The sequence below is a fragment of the Sinohyriopsis cumingii genome, chromosome 8, assembly GCF_028554795.1.
Source record: "Sinohyriopsis cumingii isolate HCF-2022 chromosome 8, ASM2855479v2, whole genome shotgun sequence".
Taxonomy (NCBI): Eukaryota; Metazoa; Mollusca; class Bivalvia; order Unionida; family Unionidae; genus Sinohyriopsis; species Sinohyriopsis cumingii.
The window spans coordinates 10,531,989-10,557,225 of record NC_142968.1 but is presented as its reverse complement, the minus strand read 5'-3'; the positions used below and the strand labels follow the sequence as shown (position 1 = coordinate 10,557,225).

At 34.2% G+C, this 25,237-nt stretch overlaps 1 protein-coding gene across 3 annotated transcripts in view; it reads left to right on the top strand.

The window, feature by feature from the left end:
- The window catches only part of LOC149792967 (dynein axonemal heavy chain 6-like), a 246,874-nt gene that overhangs the window by 73,073 nt on the left and 148,564 nt on the right, over positions 1-25,237 (top strand). For all 3 annotated transcript variants that reach the window (XM_089966835.1, XM_089966833.1, XM_089966834.1), the window contains 10 exons: positions 1,489-1,602; positions 2,698-2,841; positions 3,617-3,826; positions 9,250-9,462; positions 10,123-10,303; positions 11,979-12,075; positions 16,758-16,918; positions 18,278-18,357; positions 21,065-21,211; positions 23,276-23,386. In XM_089966835.1, the coding sequence (XP_089822961.1) occupies positions 1,489-1,602; positions 2,698-2,841; positions 3,617-3,826; positions 9,250-9,462; positions 10,123-10,303; positions 11,979-12,075; positions 16,758-16,918; positions 18,278-18,357; positions 21,065-21,211; positions 23,276-23,386 (1,458 nt within the window). The remainder of the gene's footprint in view (positions 1-1,488; positions 1,603-2,697; positions 2,842-3,616; positions 3,827-9,249; positions 9,463-10,122; positions 10,304-11,978; positions 12,076-16,757; positions 16,919-18,277; positions 18,358-21,064; positions 21,212-23,275; positions 23,387-25,237) is intronic.

The window sequence follows — 25,237 nt, the reverse complement described above, 5'->3', positions numbered from 1 at the left end:
GTACGTACATGTATAGTCGTGAATACACCCCTTTGCTGAAAATAGACTTGTACAGGAATTGGAACTGACTGGCAAGCACGCCATCTTTTACACTGAAAACTTCCGTTTGGAATGAATCATGAATCAATAAGGTGTTAGAGACCCACCTGGGCATAATCAGGTTTGAAATTATAAATCAATAAATGAACTAAGTTCTGTGCATCTTTTATCTCATTTGTGCTTTTCATGTTTTAAATCAGTGGGGGGGTACAAACAAACCTGAAGTTACATTCAGACTATAGTTCAGGTTCATATAAGCAGATTCTGTGGTACTGCTTTTCTGAGAAATAGTGTAAAAGAGTTATACTGAAAATATGTATGAATCTGTTCCATTGAAAATATGTATGAATCTGTTCCAATGAAAACATGTGTGAATCTGTTCCATTGAAAATATGTGTGAATCTGTTCCATTAAAAATATGTATGAATCTGTTAACATTGAAAATATGTATGAATCTGTTCCATTGAAAATATGTATGAATCTGTTCCATTGAAAATATGCATTAATTTGTTCCATTGAAAATATGTATGAATCTATTCCATTGAAAATACGCATTAATCTGTTCCATTGAAAATATGTATGAATCTGTTCCATTGAAAATACGCATGAATCTGTTCCATTGAAAATACGCATGAATCTGTTCCATTGAAAATATGCATTAATATGTTCCATTGAAAATATGTATGAATCTATTACATTGAAAATATGCATTAACCTGTTCCATTGAAAATACGCATTAATCTGTTGCATTGAAAATACGCATTAATCTGTTCCACTGAAAATATGCATTAATCTGTTACATTGAAAAAATGGCAAATCACTTACATATATGAATGGAATAGGTTTGAATGGCATATGAATGGCAAGTCACTTGGTTATTATTATTATTATTATTATTATTATTATTATTATCATTATTATTATTATTATTATTATTATTATTATTATCATTATTATTATTATTATCTATCTTTGCAGGGTTAAACACTGCATAGAAGCAGGAACAGTCAGTCCAATTTTCATAGCAACATTGCCTCTCAACCATTATTTAATAGTCCCTCTTGGACAACACACAAAAGTTATCACTTAGATAAAGATGAAAACAGCAATAAGGTTTACTGAATGCAGTATCATTTGCTGGTCCAAATACATTATGGCCAATGGTGCAATGCCTATTGACAGATGACATCATGCAATATTTATGGTTACAGTATGTGTAATACTGTAATGAAAATCAGCTGGCATTTGTTACAGTGTGTAATTATCCTGTAACATAAACCAGCCATTTTAAGTGAAGACATTTGTAGAAGAATAAAAAGTACGTAATGCAGTGGTTCTTTGCCTGTATGTTTCCTAAATTTTCAGCACAAATTTTGATCACTATTTTTAACAGTATTGTCAAGAAAAGAGATGAGTTTATAAGAGTTCTTTGTCCAAAATTAATTTCAGGTTGAGGTGGCCAAGTTTGATGCACTTGAAGAGGCGCATGCTGAGCTGAAGTTGAAAGAGCTCCTGTGGACAGCCATTGATGACTGGGACAACCTTGTAGCTGAGTGGACACAGGTATGTTAATACATACCAGATGAGTTAGTGTTCTATACTTGAGTGGACATAGGAATGTTAATATGTAGAGAATGAGTTGGTGTCCTGGACTTGAGTGGACACAGGTATGTTAATACAGTAAAACCTGTCTTGAGACCACTGCTATGAGAGACCACCTGTCTTGAGAGACCATTTTCTCCATGTACAGATTTATTGAATATATAGTGTTATGACCTGTCATGAGAGACCACCTGTCATGAGAGATGATAATTATGTTTTGGCAGAAGGTGTAGTCTTTCAAGACAGGTTCTGCTGTATATACAAAATCAGCTTGTATCTGTTACACGAGTAGAAATTTGTATGTTAATATGTACAGAATGAGTTTGGTGTCCTATAATTTAGTGAACACAGGTATTTATTTTAATGAACACAGACATATGTTACATGAGTAGAAATGTGTATATTACATGAGTAGAAATGTGTCTGTTAATATGTACAGAATGAGTTTGGTGTCCTATAATTTAGTGAACACAGGTATTTATTTTAATGAACACAGACATATGTTACATGAGTAGAAATGTGTATGTTACATGAGTAGAAATATGTATGTTAAATGAGTAGAAATGTGTATGTTACATGAGTAGAAATATGTATGTTACATGAGTAGAAATGTGTATGTTAATATGTACAGAATGAGTTTGGTGTCCTATTCTTTAGTGGAAACAGGTATTTATTTTAATGAACACAGACTGAGTTGATGTTTTGAGTGAACATAAGTATCTTGCTACATATAAACTGAGTTGGTGTCCTGTAATTGAAACACATGTCTGTGTAGTCCGGAAACACATATTGAGCTGATCATGGGCCAGTAATGAGTTACTCAAGAGTTAACAAGTGGCAAACCTTAACCAGAGTCTGTTCTTATAATTTAACTCTCTCTCTCACACACACACACACACACTGAAATTTTTAATTTTGTTAGTCAGTGTCTGATTTTATTGGTCAACAGAATTTATTTCCCTTGTGTATGACTTGCAGATTAAAATTGTAAACAATCATAATGAGTAATATTCCAGTTGAAAGGCCTTGAGAATAAAATAAAATTTTCCTTTACAGTCCAAATTTGATGCCCTTGACCCCGAGCAGATGAACAATACAACCCTGAAGTATGCCAAGTCAGTAATGCAACTGGAGAAGGGTCTGCCACCAAATGATGTGGTCAAAATTCTCAAGGACAAGGTTGAGCTCATAAGAGAAAGGGTAAAGCAGAAATTCTCTTCACTCTTTGCTTCATTGTAGCATGGTAATCTTATATTATGACTTTTTTGGGACACTAATATAACATTTACCAATGTAACTTCATTGAGTAATGTGTTGTCTGGCAGTTATGGGATAAGTAGAATTTCAAACTGTTGATTGTTTGAAATCAAATTTATGATACCAAATCAAATAATACATTTGTCCCATCTACTGAGACCACCCATGTCCTATCTTCTGAGGCCACATCAGTCTCATCTTCTGAAGCCACCCCATCTGTTTTGAGATCTTGGCCTCATCAAATTGTACACTTGTCCTATCTTGTGAGGCCACCCCAGTCTCATCTTGTGAGGCTACCCTATGTGTAATGAGATTGCAGCCACATGAAAGAGATGGTCCCATCTTAAGAGGCCACACCATCTGTTATGAATGTCAGGATTATAAATGATATGGCTTCTCAATGTGTACATAATGGTATAAATATAGTATTTTAGTAATGGGCAGGATAGTCACTGATTAGGGGCTGACTTCTTGAGTATAGCCACAGAGTCTGACCATTGTGTGGTATGTTTGTCAGTCTTAGTTTTTTATTTTGCAACATTATAATATTAGGTGCTTTAAAGTTTGGATTTTACCATTGATTTTTACCCCACTATGAAAGTTTAGGAAGATTTTAAATTTGTGACTTTATCTTTTTCCATTAAATTAGAAAAGATAACCTCTGCAAAGAATGCATACTATGCAAAATAAAATATTACATTCAAATTCTTCTTTTTAGATGCCAGTGATCACAGATTTGCGGAATCCTACTCTAAAACAGCGTCACTGGGATGTGATTGAAAACATTCTGGAGTACAAATTCACCCCTGAGGAGCCCATCACTCTGGGAAAACTGATTGAAATCAATGCTTTTAAATATTCTGAGGCTCTACAGGAAATCTCAGGAAAGGCAAGCTCAGAAGCAAGCTTGGAAGGAATCCTCAAGAAGGTAAGGAAAATTATATATATATGAAACCCACTAAATTTTTTAAAACTTTCTCAGACTTTTCTTTATCTTGGAAGCTTTTCCCAAAATATGAGTTACCTTCTCATCTTCAGTTGTTGCCAACTCATCTTTTTTTTAAAGTCCTCAACTAGCATAGTGTGCATGGTCGTCTTCATGCAGGAAGTATAGCTGTAATGGCATGCTAACAGGGAGGGTGACAGTAAAATCACATAAGAACTCTACTATAATCATCCATGTTGAGTATGCAGATATAATGTCACATTTGCATAAAATAATAGTAATAATAATAATAATAATATTAATAATAATAACAATAATAATAACAACAACAACAACAATAAAATGAAGTACATACAACTCAGACTTCAATGAACCAGTAGGTATATGTTTGAAACAAATGGATTGGTCATTAGGTTTAAAACCATATAGATGCTTTCTTACATATCTCAATGAATTCAATAACAAACATAGGTGACATATAAATATGTAATAATATTACGAAATAACAAGACCATAATTAAACAAGCATTATGGTTATCTTTCTATCTAATAATGTTGGCAGTAAGATATGAATAGATCAACAAATAGGTAACGATAGATCAACAAATAGATACAGATATGAATAGATCAACAAATATAGGTGTGAATAGATCAACAAATAGGTATGGATAGATCAACAAATATATATAGGTATGAATAGATCAACAAATAGATATAGGTATGAATAGATTAACAAATATATATATAGGTATGAATAGATCAACAAATGGGTATGGATAGATCAACAAATATATATAGGTATGAATAGATTAACAGATAGATATAGGTATGAATAGATCAACTAATAGATAAAGGTATGAATAGATCAACAAATAGATATAGGTATGAATAGATCAACAAATATATATAGGTATGAATAGATCAACAAATAGATAAAGGTATGAATAGATCAGCATATATAGGTATGAATAGATCAACAAATAGATAAAGGTATGAATAGATCAGCTTATATAGGTATGAATAGATCAACAAATAGATATAGGTATGAATAGATTAACAAATATATATAGGTATGAATAGATCAACAAATAGGTATGGATAGATCAACAAATATATGTAGGTATGAATAGATTAACAGATAGATATAGGTATGAATAGATCAACTAATAGATAAAGGTATGAATAGATCAACAAATAGATATAGGTATGAATAGATCAACAAATATATATAGGTATGAATAGATCAACACATAGATATAGGTATAGATGTGCATAAGCATCAGTGCAATGAAATCTTATAGAATTTTCTCCTTTACAATGTGTGTGTGTGTGTGTGTGTGTGGATGGGTGGGTGGGTGGCCAGAATCACATGGCATTGACAAATCATTTAAAAGTACCACTCAAAGAGAGCCACCCCTCTAATGCAGCCACTGGCAAATATATTAGGGCAAAAACTGTGAAACATAAATAAAAATCTTACTGATATTTGTCAGTTTCTCAACTCAACACATTTACATTTGTTCCAACATGCCAATAGAGTGACTTTAATCCATACAAAAAGGTATGTAATCTGATTATCCTTACTGCTGTGTGTCCCACTTACTGCTGTGTGTCCCACAGATGTTAAGTTTTGTCACTTTGTTAATTACTGGCTATTATTACCTCCAATAATCATCAAGATTTTGTTGTTTTTGTTGTAGTGGGGTTTAACGCCATTTTTCAGCATATGATAGGCAATACATGGCGGCCAGTATAAATGGTGGAAAAAGAACACGTGAAAACCCCGGGAAGAACCAATGACCCCAATCCTCCACATCCTCTTGCCACTGACTCATTTCACTGACCACTGATAGACAGCCTTTCGGTAGGCTGAAGACTAATGCACTTATTTTGCAAGGTGAGCTGGTGATATCAGATCATCTCGAAGGGGTTTTGGAATTTGTTTTGCCAACCCCCTCACCTGTTGTCCTTCCCAATCATGATGGAAGTACTGTCAGACTCGTTAAAAGAAATACTTTTACAGCAAGATGTCAGGATGCTTTTTGAGAAGTGGGCAGTGGAGATTGTCCAGAATACACAGTCTCTAGGGTTTTACTCTGGGCATTTCCTCGGGTAGAAAAGCCAATGGCAGGCTCATGCTGATCATCAACCTGAGTCGTTTAAAACAATTCATACTCTCACCAAAAATCAAAATGGATAAAGCAAGATCAGTCCACCCTTACATCCTTCCAAAAGAATTTGCTTTCAGTCTTGATCTGACATATTTTCACATTTCTGTCCATCCATCCTTCTGTCCATCCATCCTCATGGAAATTACTTCAGTTTACATGGCTTGAACATAAGTCCCTGGGCTTTTATGAAACTTATCAACAGTGTCATCTGCCTGTTCCATTTTGACCTTATCTGCTTATATGTTGTCAATTTCAGTCAAAGGAAAGAACAATCTCCTATCTATTTTAAATCATCTTGGCTTTCTGATCAATTTGGAAGGTCTCATCTTTATCCATCCCTAGTATAGAATTTCTCACCCACCCCAACCTTGTACATCTTCCTCAGCTTTGGATGCTCTGAATCATCAAGCTTGTAGAGTCCATTTCCAGCAAGTAATGGATCAGAGTTTGGAAATTTCTGCAATTCCTTGGATTGTTCATTGCAGCAGCATGTCTCATCCCACTGGACCGACTCTACTTGTGTTTTTGCAGATACCTTGCTGTCTGGTAGTACCATTGCAATGCTGCTTGATTACAGATCAGCATAACAAATGAGATAGTATCATTCCTTGATCAGTTGTTGACTCATAACAGAAATACCTCTGGAACAACTCCAACTGGACATGTCCATATGCATGGATGCGGGTACCTGTGGTTGGGGAGCCCATTTGTTGCCATCCTTCCATGCTGTCAGTTGGCAATGGGATCCAAATGTTACAGGTCTACACAGCAGTCTCTTGGAGATGAAAGCTCTCATAAAAGTCTTTCATTCTGAGACACTGTCGTCAGTGCAAGGTCATGCTCATCATGTCCAACAACTCGGTGGTAGTGACATATCCTCTAAAACAGGGCAGAACCAAATAATTGCAATGCTCCATTCAGGTCAGATAGTTCCATCATTGGTGTGCACATTGCACCATCAACATCAAGATCAGACACGTTCCCAGCAGACTCAATAACTTTGATGATTCTCTGTCCACAAATCACCCGATTTTCCATATCCAATGGTCCCTCCATCCATCGGTTTATCACTAGATTAGCCTGCTATAATGACATCCAGTGATTGATCTTTTTTCTGACCAGGTGGAATCTCAGACTGCCTACCTTCATATATCTGGCACCAAATACCCTTTCTATGAGTTGGGAGGGTTTATAGGCCCCTGCCTAAACAACTTAAACAGTCTTAGTTACAAAAATTACACAGAAATTTATCAGCCAAAAGTGCTAAATAATTCTTATTGCCCCTCTCAGCTGGGAAAAGTGCTGGATCTCCCCAGTCAAGCAATAGTTTTACTCTGGAAGATTCTGACTAGGATAAATCTTTCTAGTGTTCCTTCCTTGTCAATGCTAACTTATCCTTCATGCCAACCAGGAGAGCCCTGCAACATAGATAGTTTAACTCTTTGATAATGGAAAGAGTTGTACAGGCAAGAAGACCACTCACCCTAAAGGCTGATGAGGGAAAGTGGCATGTTATCTTTTTTTCTCTGGCCGTTTGAGGCAAAAAAGTTGGCTCCAGTTGCCATTAAGGGCTACCACTCCATGATATCAGTGATGAATTTGGTTGTGACAAAGATGCCTAGGACTTGTTGGATAAGTTAGATTTGCATTGGCGAAAATCACTCACATTGTTTCCCAATAGGAATCTTTACTTGGTGACTTGGCTCAATTCAGACAAATTTGAGCCCTTAGCCAGGGTCTCCTCCTATTCATCAGCAACCTAGACCAGAGCTCCAGCATCTCTTGATCTTATAATGGAAGAAGAGTCCAACTTCAATTCCTTCCACAGCCGGGGAGAGTTATGGACATTTGGACCTACCTTCATCATCAGTTCGTTGGTGGTTCTACATTGACCATACACTTGTGTTTCATTTGGAAGCTCGAACAGTTGGCAGTGATATCACCACTTTAGGGATGACAAAGCCACACTCCATACATAAGGATTGGATGCCTTTGATGTTGGACTTTATGGCTATCTTCCAACATGCGGAACATAGCCTTTCTGCTCCCACAACAAATTTCTCAGGGTATGCATGGGAATCAGTCTCATGAATGACCCAAGTACTAAACAGAGCTACTGAATACATTTTTGCCAACTCTGTATCCACAGCTACAAATTTACAATTGGCGGAACGTGATTCAGTGCTCTCTGTCTGCACTTCCTGAAGGACCACCATAAAGCCAAGCTGGACCACAGCCTTTATTCTAACCATCACTGAATGGCCAGAATGAAAAAGTCTGCAAACAAGCCACCAAGGAGTCCAGTTTCCTTCTCCTGCAACCACATCATTGATACAGGGATAGTATGGGAAATCAACAAATGGACCCAAGGGCCATACATACAATTTTGAAATCCGTCCTATAAACCAAACGGGATAAAGCACCATGAGGTCCTATTGTTCTTTCCAATGTTTCTCCAGGCTTTTATTCCAGACTATTCTTGGTCCAAAAGGCACTGATACGCTACCTTCGGTCATCTACCTAAGTGCCTGCAATCAAATTATTCATGCGCCTTAGTTCTCAATGGAAACACCACTGTCCATTTTGGAATGCTGTCCAAGAGGGAGCCTTTGCCTTCAGTGTGGACTTACAAGATGCATACCGTTCTATACTTAAGGGGAGATAAATCTGCTTGACTGCCACATAGGTTGGCAGACAACTTTTAGCTCCCTTTAGCTAAAATTAGTATCTGGGAGGGCTGGATTTGTGAGGTAGTGGTAGTTTTCCTAAGGTATTATGATTGGGTAAGTATTCTCAAAGAAACATATTTTACTAGGAAAAATTGGTGTTGCAATTTCCAAATTAGTATTAGTTGCACAATGAGTATGTAATTAAAAACAAATTAGGATCTGTTCATCAGTTTGATTCAGTGCATCTAAGACTATCAATGCAGGGACATAAGTGAAGACACCATAATAGTTCCAGTCAATATAACTTGGAAATATTGACTGAACATTTGTATCAAGCACTATATTTGCCTTTGAAATTCAGTGGGAGTGTAATAAAATAGGATATAACATGACTATTAGAGGAACTGTGATATAGTAGTTCTGTATGAAACTGTTACTATAATATATTAGTGGAATAATAATTTTACTTTTAGAAAAGTTAATTGTAATTTTGGTTCATTAGAAAAGTTAAATGTAATTTTGGTTAATTATACATTCATTGTCTGTTCCATTATATTCTCTCCAGGTTGAAGATTCTTGGAAAGTCACAGAGTTTGTTGTTTTACCACACAAGGATTCCAAAGATGTCTTCATTCTTGGTGGCACTGATGAAATTCAACAATTGCTGGATGACAGCAACATCAACATTGCAACCATTGCCAGCTCTAGGCATGTGGGACCAATCAAGTCTCGTGTGGATGACTGGTCTAAGCAGCTGGACCTGTTTGGCAAAACACTAGTATGTTAAATTCCTAGAAGTAACTGTTTTCATGTCATGTGCATTAGAAGGTTAATATGATTATACCTATTTTGGATGGGTTAAACTTTTATTTTTTGAAATCACCCTGTCCCTCTTCTCTTCCCACATCCATTCTCTGATAATCTACCAGTATATAAAATTCACTTTGTGTATCTCTATGTATGTCCATCATGACTGTAGATTTTTAATGCAACCACTTAGATGAAGCTTGCAGTTTCTACCAAGATGTAGAAGTTGGGAGTAATAGCTATGGAGCACACCTGAACTGGGTTTCTGTGATGTTCTTTCCAAAATGTTTTTCGACATTGCTTAGAAATCTTGCTTTTGTCCCTAATTGATATTTTTTTTTATTTGTTGCTTCTATAGATCCAAAACTGGATCACTGTTACCTTCTTTTCAAAGTGTATTCAAGATTTCTTAACATCACTGATGCATCCAAAGAACAGCAATTTCTCGTTTGCACCTTCTCAACAACAACTCTGGCCATTTATTTACCTTGGTCATCAATATTAGTGAGCAGTTTTTCTAAATAAGTGGGTACAAATATTTGCATAATCTTTGTAAATAAAAATGACATTGAATTTTTATTTATTTTATTGCAGTGATCAGTGATTTCTAATTTGTATCTTATTTCAACAGGATGAATGGTTGAACTGCCAACGTAACTGGTTGTATCTGGAGAGTATTTTCAGTGCCCCTGACATTCAGAGGCAGCTTCCAGCAGAGGCCAAGATGTTTGCAACAGTCGATAAGTCCTACAAAGATATCATGAGGAAAGTCAACAAGGTGCCTTCTGCAATTAGGGCTGGCACACAACCAGGCAAGTTATGGTTTCATTATTTTTGTGTTTTAAAAGAGACACTGTTAATTGCATACAGACTGACTTATTATGTGGTTTATTGCAAACTGAAAAATAAAATCAGAGGTGACTAAATAACAGATGTTATGAAGCATATTATATTAAGATCCCTTTTGGTGTATGATATTTTGCTGTCAGAGATCATCTCCTCCTCCCCTCCCCCAACAAGGGCTTGAAGTAATTGGAGACAAGTGGAAATGAACACTAAGCTGAATGCACAAACCAAATGGATTTCTTTGAAGAAATGCAGGATATATGCATGAAATTATAATTAGAAATTGACACATATATGGCTAACAAAGACAAAACCAGTTATCTGTGGATCCCTTGTTATGTGTTGGGATAAATGAGTTTATTAAATAAATTTATATAAAAAAATGATAAAACATTTGAGAAAGTTATAATTCATTCCATGCAGGAATCAAACTTGTGCCAAGAGTAATGCCATCTGTTGCATGCACTGTTTCCAATAAAATATTTTGATTTTTTGGATTAAATCACACTTTTAACACATCATTTCAAAAAAAAGAGAAAAAGATCGGAACAGAGTGAAAGAAATGGACTCGTTTTCCATGGAAACAAAGTCACACAAAGAAACAAAAGAAAAAAATGACTTTATTTGCATGGGAACAAAGTCAAAGAAAATGGCTCGATGCACATGGGAACAAAATGAAAGAAAAGGGCTCAATGTGCATGGGAACAAAGTAAAAGAAATGGACTCGATGTGCATGGGAACAAAGTGAAAGAAAAGGACTCAATGTGCATGGGAATGAAGTGAAAGAAAAGGACTTGATGTACATCGGAAGAAAGTGAAAGAAAAGGACTCAATGTGCGTGGGAACAATGTTAAAGAAAAAGACTCAGTGTGCATGGGAAAAATGTTAAAGAAAAGGACTCAATGTACATCAGAATCAATTCACTAACTTTCATACTTCCCTACTATTGCAAAAGCCATTTTGTTCTTTGTTGGCATCTATGCCAGATGCTATATATGAATGTATGATACTCTAATGTAATCAAATTATAAATACTCTATGTGTTAATGCTACATCAATTTTATTATGCATTATGCATTGTGTAGATGTTCAAAAGCAAAAGACGATTAGAAAATGTTTTTATCAAGAATATTTTTTGTTCCTTTTCTTCCTGTTCATTCCAATAAAATACCTCTTATGAAGACTTTTCATGTATATTGATTTATAGCTATGCATAATTCAAAGTATGTATTCATGCATATGCATTTATATCACTGCATAAATCAAAGTAGCTACAGTATTATGTAATTATACTGTTTTTGTATATTTCTTTTTCACAATAGAATCTTTTTATATATCTCTTTTCCACAATATAATCTTTTTGTATATCTCTTTTCCACAATATAATCTTTTTGTATATATCTTTTCCATGATATAATCTTTTTGTATATATCTTATCCACGATATAATCTTTTTGTATATATCTTTTCCACGATATAATCTTTTTGTATATATCTTTTCCACGATATAATCTTTTTGTATATATCTTTTCCATGATATAATCTTTTCCATGATAGTTTCATACTCTTTGAACATTTTTGCCTAAGATTTTTTTGAAAGGACTCAGTATTCTATCAGCTCATACATGTATGTCATTTATAGGTCTGTTGGAGACATTCCAGAACAGCAATGCCCTGTTGGATCAGATCCAGAAATGTCTGGAAGCATACCTGGAATCAAAGAGAGTCATCTTCCCAAGGTATTACATTAATACAAATACAGTCAGCTCTTGTTCCAATGAGACAATGAGACAGTTCGTTTCCAGCCATTTTGTCATGGTAACAAATCAGTTTTAAGGATTGTGCTTTAATTTAGAAGAGTTATCATCCAGAGATAATGTTGTCATACTATGGTGTTGTTGTCATGCCAGGGTGTTGTTATCATGCTATGGTTTTGTTGTCATACTAGGGTGTTGTTGTCATACTATGATTTTGTTGTCATACTAGCATGTATTAATGAGAAGAATGAGCTAAGAACAGACCTGCCAGCCCTTAAAATTTTAGTGCAAGGCTTAATGAAGAGATACTTACATTACAGAGCTCATAATGGATGTACTATTACATTAAAGAGCTCATAATGCATGTACTATAACATTACAGAGCTCATGATGCATGTACTATTACATTACAGAGTTCATAATGCATGGACTATAACATTACAGAGCTCATTATGCATGTACTATTACATTACAGAGTTCATAATGCATGTACTATAACATTACAGAGCTCATGATGCATGTACTATTACATTACAGAGTTCATAATGCATGGACTATAACATTACAGAGCTCATTATGCATGTACTATTACATTACAGAGTTCATAATGCATGGACTATAACATTACAGAGCTCATAATGCATGTACTATTACATTACAGAGTTCATAATGCATGGACTATAACATTACAGAGCTCATTATGCATGTACTATTACATTACAGAGTTCATAATGCATGGACTATAACATTACAGAGCTTATTATGAATGTACTATTACATTACAGAGTTCATAATGCATGGACTATAACATTACAGAGCTCATAATGCATGTACTATTACATTACAGAGTTCATAATGCATGGACTATAACATTACAGAGCTCATAATGCATGTACTATTACATTACAGAGTTCATAATGCATGGACTATAACATTACAGAGCTCATGATGCATGTACTATTACATTACAGAGTTCATAATGCATGGACTATAACATTACAGAGCTCATAATGCATGTACTATTACATTACAGAGTTCATAATGCATGGACTATAACATTACAGAGCTCATGATGCATGTACTATTACATTACAGAGTTCATAATGCATGGACTAGAACATTACAGAGCTCATGATGCATGTACTATTACATTACACAGCTCATAATGCATGTACTATTACATTACAGAGCTCATTATGCATGTACTATTACATTACAGAGCTCATAATGCATGTACTATTACATTACAGAGCTCATAATGCATGTACTATTACATTACAGAGCTCATGATGCATGTACTATTATATTACAGAGCTCATGATGCATGTACTATTACATTACAGAGCTCATAATGCATGTACTATTACATTACAGAGCTCATAATGCATGTACTATTACATTACAGAGCTCATGATGCATGTACTATTATATTACAGAGCTCATGATGCATGTTCTATTACATTACAGAGCTCATAATGTATGTACTATTACATTACAGAGCTCATAATGTATGTACTATAACATTACAGAGCTCATAATGTATGTACTATTACATTACAGAGCTCATAATGTATGTACTATTACATTAAACAGCTCATAATGTATGTACTATTATATTACAGAGCTCATGATGCATGTACTGTTACATTACAGAGTTCATAATGCATGGACTATAACATTACAGAGCTCATGATGCATGTACTATTACATTACAGAGCTCATAATGCATGTACTATTACATTACAGAGCTCATTATGCATGTACTATTACATTACAGAGCTCATAATGCATGTACTATTACATTACAGAGCTCATTATGCATGTACTATTACGTTACAGAGCTCATAATGCATGTACTAGTACATTACAGAGCTCATTATGTATGTACTATTACATTACAGAGCTCATGATGCATGTACTATTACATTACAGAGCTCATAATGCATGTACTATTACATTACAGAGCTCATAATGCATGTACTATTACATTACAGAGCTCATAATGTATGTACTATGACATTACAGAGTTCATAATTTATGTACTATTGCATTACAGAGTTCATAATGTATGTACTATAACATTACAGAGCTCATAATGTATGTACTATTACAATACAGCTGAATGGAGCTGATGCGTCTCAGCTCAAGATATGCAGCCTTACATATGTTCATGACATGTTGGTGCAACGTGAGAGTACTGTCCAGAGTGACACCTAGGTTTTGTGTTGACGGTTTGAATTTAATGTTGGTGGTACTGATATTTATTTTTTGGGTAAAGGATGTGAATGAGAAAGTCATTGTGTTGTGATCTGAATGGCTCAGTTTTATCATCATTCATCTGTAGCTTGTTACATGTCATCCATGATTTCACATAAGAAATGCACCTCTCTACACCTTGGATGGTAACATCAACTTTTAGTTGGGTGACTAGATTTGTATATTTGGGTGTTGTCAGCATACAGTTGGTAAGACACTGGATGATATATGACACTTGAGAACGGCTGAGTGTATAGAATGAAGAAAACAGGTCCAATAACAGACCCCTGTGGAACACCACAATATAGATTAACTGGCCTGGAGTGTATTCCATTTGCAGACACAATTTGTGTCCTGTTGACCAAGTAAGACTTGAACCACAGTAAGGCTGTATCATGAATACAAAATACATGCTGGAGACGGTGAAGTAATATATCATGGTCTATTGAGTAATATATCATGGTCAATATTACATTACAGAGCTCATAATGCATGTACTATTACATTACAGAGGTCATAATGTATGTAATATTACATTACAGAGGTCATAATATATGTAATATTAACACAATGTTTCTATGATGGTAATAACATACGTATTGTCATAAATTTTAAACAGTTTTGTACAGATGAAGCAATCTCAGTTAAGTTGAAATAACAAGGAATCACAATGATGTTATAAGGAACAAGATATATGGCACATATGTATCTTTGTTACTTAGATATTGCTATTTGAATTGAAATTTAATATTCTGTTATAAAGATTAAACTTACCACTGAACTTGTATTTCCCTTCAGTTAACTGTCATACTCTGTTATAAATGAGTATCATGAACCATCTAGCCCATGTATCATATTACATAGTTGTTACAAGCATTAATAATTATGCTTTTATGAATACATTTTTAAAATAGCAGATAAAGTAGGTAGTGAAAATGATATTGGTACCGTAGTTATTCTAATAGAAGACCCCTCTAATAAATGCCCCCCCACCAATTTTTTCCACAAAAAACCCCTCTAACCTTGTCAAGGTTTATAGAACCAAATATATCCATTATGTTATGTCCAGATATTTTAAAAACTACATGAGTAATCCAAAGACTTAAAAATATCAAAACAATTTACAGAGGTTTCCAGTCAAATAGCGATGTACAGTATTCCATGATCTCACCCCCACCCCACCCTTGGAAATTGCACCACCCCTGGGGCATCTTTTAAAATAACTATGGTATTTGATGTTGTACAAAGTGTAGCTTTCCCTCATTGTAATACCCTTTATTATAATGTTATTTAAATTATTTCATGGGCATCATTGTTGTGGTTTTGCAAAAAAATTTACTTTCTCTTTGATATTTTAATTTGTTGATTGGGCAATGGTTACTGTTGTTTCCATAAATGAATAATTATTCATTGAATATCCAAATTTATGGGTTGCAACAACACAGTCCATGAAAATTGGTACCCAGCAAAATAAAGATCATGAATTTTAACCTTTAATGTCCTTATCAACCATAAATACCATGTAACAAAGATTTCAGATTTTAAAAAATGATTCTTATAGAAAAAATCACTACAAGTATTTTATATACAGTAGTTTCTTCCTGCAGGGAAAAGTAATGTCATTATAAAGTGTTTATTACAATAATGTGTTCATCATAACAATCTGATCAGGTTAGACTCAGATTTGTCATTACATATTCTTACAGCAGATCAGATATGCACTGCCTGCTGTACTTTACGGTTTCATGCAGACACCATACACCCAGATCTCCCATTGCACATTGCTGCAGCAGATCTAGGTCTAAACTTTTGGTGATCTTATTTTCATGTAAACAGCCTGGACCCACATCTTCTAACACAATAATTGTGCAATTATAGCAGATCTGGTCTAAACTTTTGCTGCTCTTATTTTCATGTAAACAGCCTGGACCCACATCTGCCAACACAATATGTAATTATAGCAAATTTGGTCTAAACTTCCAGGGCTTTTTTCATGCAAACAGGATAGACCCAGATCTGTTGACAGATTAACGCAGATTTTGTGTAAACTGTCATTGTTCCAGTTTTCATGGAAACGTAATCAACCCATATCTGCCAGCAAAATGTGCAATTGCTGACACAGTATGCGATTACGTCAGATCTGGCCTAAACTTTCAGTACAGAATAGACCCATCTCTGCTGACACAGTGTGTAAATATAGTAGATTTGGTCTAAACTTTCAGTGCTCTAATTTTTATGCTAGCAAAGTTGACCCATATCTGCCAGCACAGTATGCCATTATATGTTTTGTGTCAAAGTTGTTCAGTTGGAAGTTTATTATAGCCAGGTAATATGGTATATTCATGCATTCATTGCTTTATTGTTGTAGAGACCAAGACCTTATACGTAGACTTTTTTCCTTGTTCTAGATTCTACTTCTTGTCCAATGATGAGCTATTGGAAATTTTGGCACAGACAAGAAATCCACTTGCCGTGCAGCCACATCTTCGTAAATGCTTTGACGCCATTTCCAAACTGGAGTTTGGTGTGCAGGCATCGTCTGGTGATGGAAAATCTACACCAGATCAAGGTATGTGTCTATTTGTATATTTATAAAATCACATCGGACCATATGCTGCTTGTTTTTTTTTTATGTGGAAATATTTTACATCATTTTGTGTGTTAAACAGAAAGTTGCATTAACATTGTCCATTTTTGAGTCTATCCTTTACCTTGCAGCAACGAAATGAAGCCATGTTTTTAATGACAGTCATGTGATAAACACCAAACTTAAATATTGACAAAATGCAGTCAGTGCCCCGAGATTAGCAGTGTATCCTCATATTCCACTCAATTAAAACAGTCAAATAACCAGTTTGTTTCTTCCAGTATGTGTACTGCACACACAAGCATTTTTATTTCACTAAAAAGATAAATATTTCTGTGCATTTATTTGTGTAACCAAGTAGATAATTTAAACATCCATTCTTATTTTTTTGTTTGGTGTGACTTGTAATAATGATAAAATAATATAAAAAGCACATGTTGAGCATGAAATCATGTATGGAACCATTCTAACTTTTATTGTCACAATTGACCAGGTGCTTGCTTTTTCCTTTTTTGCATAAAATCAAGCATTCAAATAATATGAGATGCTAAATATTTTGGAAAAACAAAGAAGAAAATATGTAAAGCCTGAAAGTCTAATAAAAATCTCAACAAGTTGTAGCTTTTTAAAGCCAAATGACAGTCTATCATCATTTTCCAATAGTGAGATGTATTTTCTCCGATATACTTGATAAATTTATTGAAATGGACTCAATTGTCCCAAAAATGTTTTGGAAACAAGGCATAAGAAACATGCAACATAAGAAACATGCAATGTGTGGAGACATTCATTTCCATGCTTGGAAGTAATTAATGTAAGTGATTTAAGGAAAAGGCTGAGATGAATGCTTTGTATCAAATATAAAGTGAAATATGTTTAGTCTGATAAAGGTACACCAAATGTACAGCAGTCCTCAGTAAAGACTGTCTCCAAGGATTATACGAGTGCAGAGAAATTGGTTTTGCTTGAGAACATAAAAAAAGAATCATTGGGTTTTTTCAATTTTAAACAATTATCATTTTAAATTTTAAAATACCTAATTATTTTTTACCAATCATCTTTTACTAAGTTAATTTTAACTTTACGAGTGAAATACTAACTAGGTCTAAAAGTTATCTAGGGTAGGGTGTTGTGTAAAAATAAATCTATTTTGTTCATTTAAATCTATAAATGTACATTCTAGAGTCCTAACATAGATTTGAAGAGCAAATGTTATTGTATTAGAAACAGTTTCATAACCTTAAAAGTAATGGAATTAGTAAATTGTTTATAATAAGAAGTCAAGTATAACAAAAATCTTTAATTGGGTGTGATTGGTAAATATTATTTTTGTTTTGTCAGGTGAACCCCAGGAGATCCAATACACCAATGATATTCTGGCCATGTTGTCTCCAGAGAATGAAAAAGTCAGCCTGGGAAGGGTAGGATTTCTCTAATAAAGAACTCAATAGAATTAGTGGTATCATCTGGTGAGGAAATGAAACAAAACAAACCCACCAGAAATCCAGAGCCTGTATATAGCAGTTAGGTTTGGCCAAATTCCTGCCCAGATGCACTTTAAAATCAATGCTTACTGCACAGTTCTAAGTAATGGGATCATTACATAATGATGCACTTGTTATGACATCATAGTGTTGTGACCTCAGGGAGGCTTTCCATTCTGAAAAAGCAATGTGATGTCATTAATTGTGTCATATGGAAAAGATAAAATCATCAACATTCACAGTTTCTTAAAATTTGATAAGAGGTATAATCTATGATCTTCAACATGTTCAAATTTGTTGAATTATAAAATATACATTGATTTTTATTTTTATGGGCAGTATGTGCCAGGGTACTTTCTATCCATACTATTCATATAAGACAATATTTAACCATTATACCAAAACAAAATTGTGTGATTACAGTACACATTTCTCCACAATACACCTTTCTCCACAATACACATTTTTCCACAATACACATTTCTCCATAATACACCTTCTCCACAATACACATTTCTCCATAATACACATTTCTCCACAATACACATTTCTCCATAATACACCTTCTCCACAATACACATTTCTCCATAATACACCTTCTCCACAATACACATTTCTCCATAATACACATTTTTTGGAGTTCAGAATCAAATGGCAGTACTTCACCACAACCTTGGTTTGATTTTCATGGTTTTAGTAAGTTTCAGGTGATATAGTGAAAATCATGTAACTAGATCAGACTGTTACATTTTCAATGATCAATAATTAGTGTCCAGTTGTTACATTTTCAAATTATTAATATATAAATGATCCATATGTGTTATGTTGATTGTGCATTTTAGAAATATTATGCAGAAATTCACTGAACATACTTGACATTGTTAGGGTAGGTTAGTTACATTCATAATGCACTGTCACATGACCTTTTTGAAACCTACTCAAATTATTTTTGAAGCTGGACAGAGTGATCATCTTGGCATTTGTATTTGTGTCTTCCTTACATCCTTTCACATCATCTATTAACTTCAGTGTTAATGATTGTTGAAACATTGTTTGATGTTATTTTCAGTGCCTATCTTTCATGAGGTGGATTTATTCTTTGCACATTTAGCTAGATCTAAAACTCACTAAATTTTGGGAATTTTCATTATTGGTTACCTCTGAATGCCATTCAGGGAGTCAGTCATTCAGCTTACTTAGGAAATAGACAAAGATGTTTAGTTGTAGAAGGCTATGGTTTATAATGTTTGACTCAAATTAGAAGTAAAAAGAACTCTGTAGACCTGTATCAGCCCATGCATTATGCCAAGGAACTGTGTAGACCTGTATCAGTCCATGCATTATGCCAAGGAACTGTGTAGACCTTTATCATTTCATGTATTATGCCAAGGAACTGTGTAGACCTTTATCATTTCATGTATTATGCAGATGAACTGTGCAGACCTTTATCATTCCATGCATTATGCCAAGGAACTGTGTAGACCTTTATCATTTCATGTATTATGCAGATGAACTGTGTAGATCATTATCATTCCATGCATTATGCCAAGGAACTGTGTAGACCTTTATCATTTCATGTATTATGCAGATGAACTGTGCAGACCTTTATCATTCCATGCATTATGCCAAGGAACTGTGTAGGCCTTGATCAGTCGATGCATTATGCAAAGGATCTGTGCAGACCTTTATCATTTCATGCATTATGCAAAGGAACTGTGTAGGCCTTTATCAGCCCATGAATTATGTGAAGGAACTGTGTAGACCTGTATCAGTTCATGTATTATGCCAAAGAACTGTGTAGACCTTTATCAGTCCATGCATTATGCAAAGGAACTGTGTAGACCTTTATTAGTCCATGCATTATGCCAAAGAACTGTGTAGACCTTTATTAGTCCATGCATTATGCCAAAGAACTGTGTAGACCTTTATTAGTCCATGCATTATGCAAAGGAACTATGTAGGCCTTTATCATCCATGTATTATGCCAAAGAACTGTGTAGATCTTCACTGGTTATACTGACTGGTTATTTGAAAAAGACCTTGTATAAGATTCTTTAATTCCCTTTATTTTGGTGTATGATTAGTCGGTGTAATATGGGTTATACAGTATACAGCTTGGCCTTACTCCAGATGTGCACCTTTCAAAAAACTGCTAGCTCCACTTGGTCATTAATTCATTCATTGTACTTTCAGAAGCTGGTATTGTCTATTCTGGCAAAATTCATTTTCCCTATTTTAATAGCTGTTAAAGCTAGTGTACTTTAGACTAATTCAGACTGATCTTTTGAGCACAAGGGAGCAGTCATTTTAGTTAGAAGCGTGCTTAGATCATGTACAGTTTTCACAAGTACAATATCCAAAGAAATGAGAGCCACATTACATCAAAGTAGCATAGAGGTATGCCAACATTCTCTCCACTGTGCATGTTTTAAATGCAGACAATTTCACCCTTCATACATCACTCTCAAAAGTACATAATAACTGGTGAGTGTCCCCTATTTTTTTCAGGTGATCATGATGTCATATAGTCATGTGATGTTATTATGCATCTTAAATATAAAAAACTTATATTATTTTAAATTACACAGTAGCTCTGTGATGGATTAGATAATATTACAGTACACATTACACTTTTTACATTTAGGGTTTAAAAGCCAGAGGTAATGTTGAGGACTGGTTGGGAAAGGTGGAAGAGGCTATGTTTTCCAACCTAAGAAAGCTGGTCAAGTATGCAATTAGTGACTTTGAGCGTAGACCAAGGAGGGAATGGGTTGTTAGTCATGCTTCCCAGGTAAATTAGTTTAATCTTGAAGGGAAAATTAAAATATCTTATTTCTTGGCTTTTATTCTTCCTAAGCTAATTAAAGTGACAAGATTTGTAAATAATAAGACAAGGCCACAAAGCACAATTATAAGGCCCCGGTCTGGATTTCACCAACAGAAGTTAAGTATAGAATCCAGTGATTTGACTGGTTGAAATCCAAATTATACTCAAAATCAATCAATCAGATATCTTAATTGTATGAGTTCTGTTGGTGAAATTGAGGCTAGATTCATTATCAGTCACAAATCAGACCTTTGGAAACATGTTGCATTTTCAGGTATCTGTGGTCTTTTAGTTGACTTTAAGGGTATATTATATTGATAAATGTTATGTAACACTTCTTGCTAATTTATTTGATATATATTTAGTTTACTACGTGATTAAAATAGTAGTGATGTAATAGAGAAAGCTTTCCAGGACATGCATTTTTTAAAATATATTTGAGAAATTTAATTAAAGAAAAGCTTCATTTTAAAAACAGTTGTACAGCATAGTATGTTATCTATTCATCATTAACCTGGAAACATTGCCAGGCACTTATTGGACATTGTAAAGCACTTATTAGACATTGTCAGGCACTTATTGGAGCACATATGGCTTTTGTGTAATGCTAACAATAGTAACTCGAATTCTCTATCCCATAATGAGCCAGCAAATCAGGCCTGGAAAGCATAAATCTCTGAGTCTGAGTAAAGCACATATTGGACATTGTCAAGCAGTTAGTGAACATTGTCGAGCACTTATTGAACATTGTCCAGCACTTATTGGACATTGTCAGACACTTTTTGGACCTTGTAAAAGTGCTACTTGGACATTGCCAGGGACTTACTGGACATTGTAAAGCACTTATTGGACATTGTCAGGCACTTATTGAACATTGTCCAGCACTTATTGGACATTGTCAGACACTTTTTGGACATTGTAAAGCCCTTATTGGACATTGTCAGGCACTTATTGGACATTGTAAAGCACTTATTGGACATTGTCATGCACTTAGTGAACATTGTCGAGCACTTATTGGATATCGTCAAGCACTTATTGGACATCATCAGGCACTTATTGGGCATTGTCAAGCACTTATTGGACATTGTAAAGCCCTTATTGGACATGGTCAGGCACTTATTGGACATTGTAAAGCACTTATTGGACATTGTAAGGCACTTATTGGACATTGTAAGACACTTATTGGACATTGTCAGGCACTTATTGGACATTGTAAAGCACTTATTGGACATTGTCAGACATTTATTAGACATTGTAACGTGCTTATTGTACACTGTCAGACTTATTTTGTACTCTTAGGCACACAAAAAATAAGTTTGAATCTGACCTGAGCTTGAGTTTGAACTTGAGATTTTGTATTGACCACTTGTAAACAATTTCACATTTGAAATGTGATTTCTGCTAGGCTGATAGTGAAGACTCAGACTCAGAGATTTATGCTTTCCAGGCCTGATTTGCTGGCTCATTATGGGATAGAGAATTCGAGTTACTATTGTTAGCATTACACAAAAGCCATTGCAATAATCCTCCTCTTTAACACTGCCCAGGAAACTGACCATGATATAGATGAGGTCACCTTATACTGGGATACAGTATATTGAACAATGTTATTCAGCCAGTATAATGATAACTGTGTTATATCAGGGTTATTGCTATAATGAGTTCCTGTATAGCAATGGAATACTGTATATTATTATATAGTGTTTATATAATGTTTATATAACATACCATATGTTAGTGCAAATGTTTTATACAGAGTAAAGAAAACTTACAGCCGGAATGAAGGAATTATTTGTAAGTGCAAAATTTACATTGAAAAAAATAAAGTTATTTCTATATCTTACCAAGTACTAGATGTATAGCATGTGTTTTGAGAGAGAGACTTTTATCAAGTCCTCCATGCATTAATTTTTATTTATCAAAACAGAAATTTGTTAAATGTGTAACTTTATATATAAGCCACAGCAAAAATGATTTCTGTAGACAAAAATGGTGACTATAAATACAATTTGTTGATTTTGCATCTAGGTGGTATTGACAGTGTCTCAGATGGTGTGGTGTCGAGAGGTTACAGAAGTTTTGGAAAGTGACTTTGACAGGCTCATAGGAATGAAGGAGTATGAACGCAAATGTTTTGCAGTAAGTTTATCTTGAGTGATGCAGACTGTGTACAATTTTTCACAACTTCATTATGAATGCAATTAAAATTTCTGATAGTTAAATTTTTATCAGATCACTTGAAGCAGATTTTAATTATTACTCAATATTTTCTATACAGTATATAGCAAATTTACATAAATTTGTTTTTATTGGAAGTATTTTGTTTTAATTTTTAGTCAACGTAAACATGATATCCTATTACATTGTCTTGATGTTGTTTATTCCCAAGCTGTTTGCCAGCATTCATTTGTTTGAAATTATTATTCTAATGTCACTGATGTAAGTTCAAAGGATTGCTTCAGATTAATTTAAAAAAAACAAAAAAACAAATTGGGTTCAAACTAATAGATTAAGTGGTTCCTATAACTGGCTAAATGTTTACATTATTTGAAAGGGTTTATTGTTCTTAAGTTATTTTGCCATTTTGTTCTTTTCAATTAGAGAATTTAATTTTTAATCAGTACAATATAGGCATTATTTTTCTGTCATGCCATTAAACTTTTTGTATACATACAAATTTTGACTCAGTATTTTAAAGGTTTTTGACTCAATATTTTAAAGGTTTTTGACTCAGTATTTTGAGGGTTTTATGTTTTTTACCTTTATGTTATTGTACATAGTTTTAAGAACCTTAACATTGCTACCTTTTTTAATTAAGACTTTATGTTTATCTTTATTTTTCTAAATTATTTTGGCAATTTTTTTATCCTAACATTTGTTAGAATTTAAATTTGTAATTGGCAATTTATAGCGAGCATTGTGCTGATGTGCTGTTAAACTCTATACATGCATACATACATACATACATATGTACATGCATACATAGCTACATACATACATACATACATACATACAGTGTAAGGAACAGTATGTATAAATAGTGGAAACACACCATATCAATCAATGTAAGGAACAGCATGTATAAATAGTGGAAACACACCATATCAATCAGTGTAAGGAACAGCATGTATATATAGTGGAAACACCATATCAATCAGTGTAAGGAACAGCATGTATATATAGTGGAAACACACCATATCAATCAGTGTAAGGAACAGCATGTATATATAGTGCAAACACACCATATCAATCAGTGTAAGGAACAGCATGTATATATAGTGGAAACACCATATCAATCAGTGTAAGGAACAGCATGTATATATAGTGCAAACACACCATATCAATCAGTGTAAGGAACAGCATGTATATATAGTGGAAACACACCATATCAATCAGTGTAAGGAACAGCATGTATAAATAATGGAAACACACCATATCAATCAGTGTAAGGAACAGCATGTATATATAGTGGAAACACACCATATCAATCAGTGTAAGGAACATTATTTATAAATAGTGGAAACACACCATATCAATCAGTGTAAGGAACAGCATGTACATATAGTGGAAACACCATATCAATCAGTGTAAGGAACAGCATTTATAAATAGTGGAAACACACCATATCAATGTAAGGAACAGCATGTATATATAGTGGAAACACACCATATCAATCAGTGTAAGGAACAGCATGTATAAATAATGGAAACACACCATATCAATCAGTGTAAGGAACAGCATGTATATATAGTGCAAACACACCATATCAATCAGTGTAAGGAACAGCATGTATATATAGTGGAAACACACCATATCAATCAGTGTAAGGAACAGCATGTATATATATTGGAAACACCATATCAATCAGTGTAAGGAACAGCATGTATATATAGTGCAAACACACCATATCAATCAGTGTAAGGAACAGCATGTATATATATTGGAAACACCATATCAATCAGTGTAAGGAACAGCATGTATATATAGTGG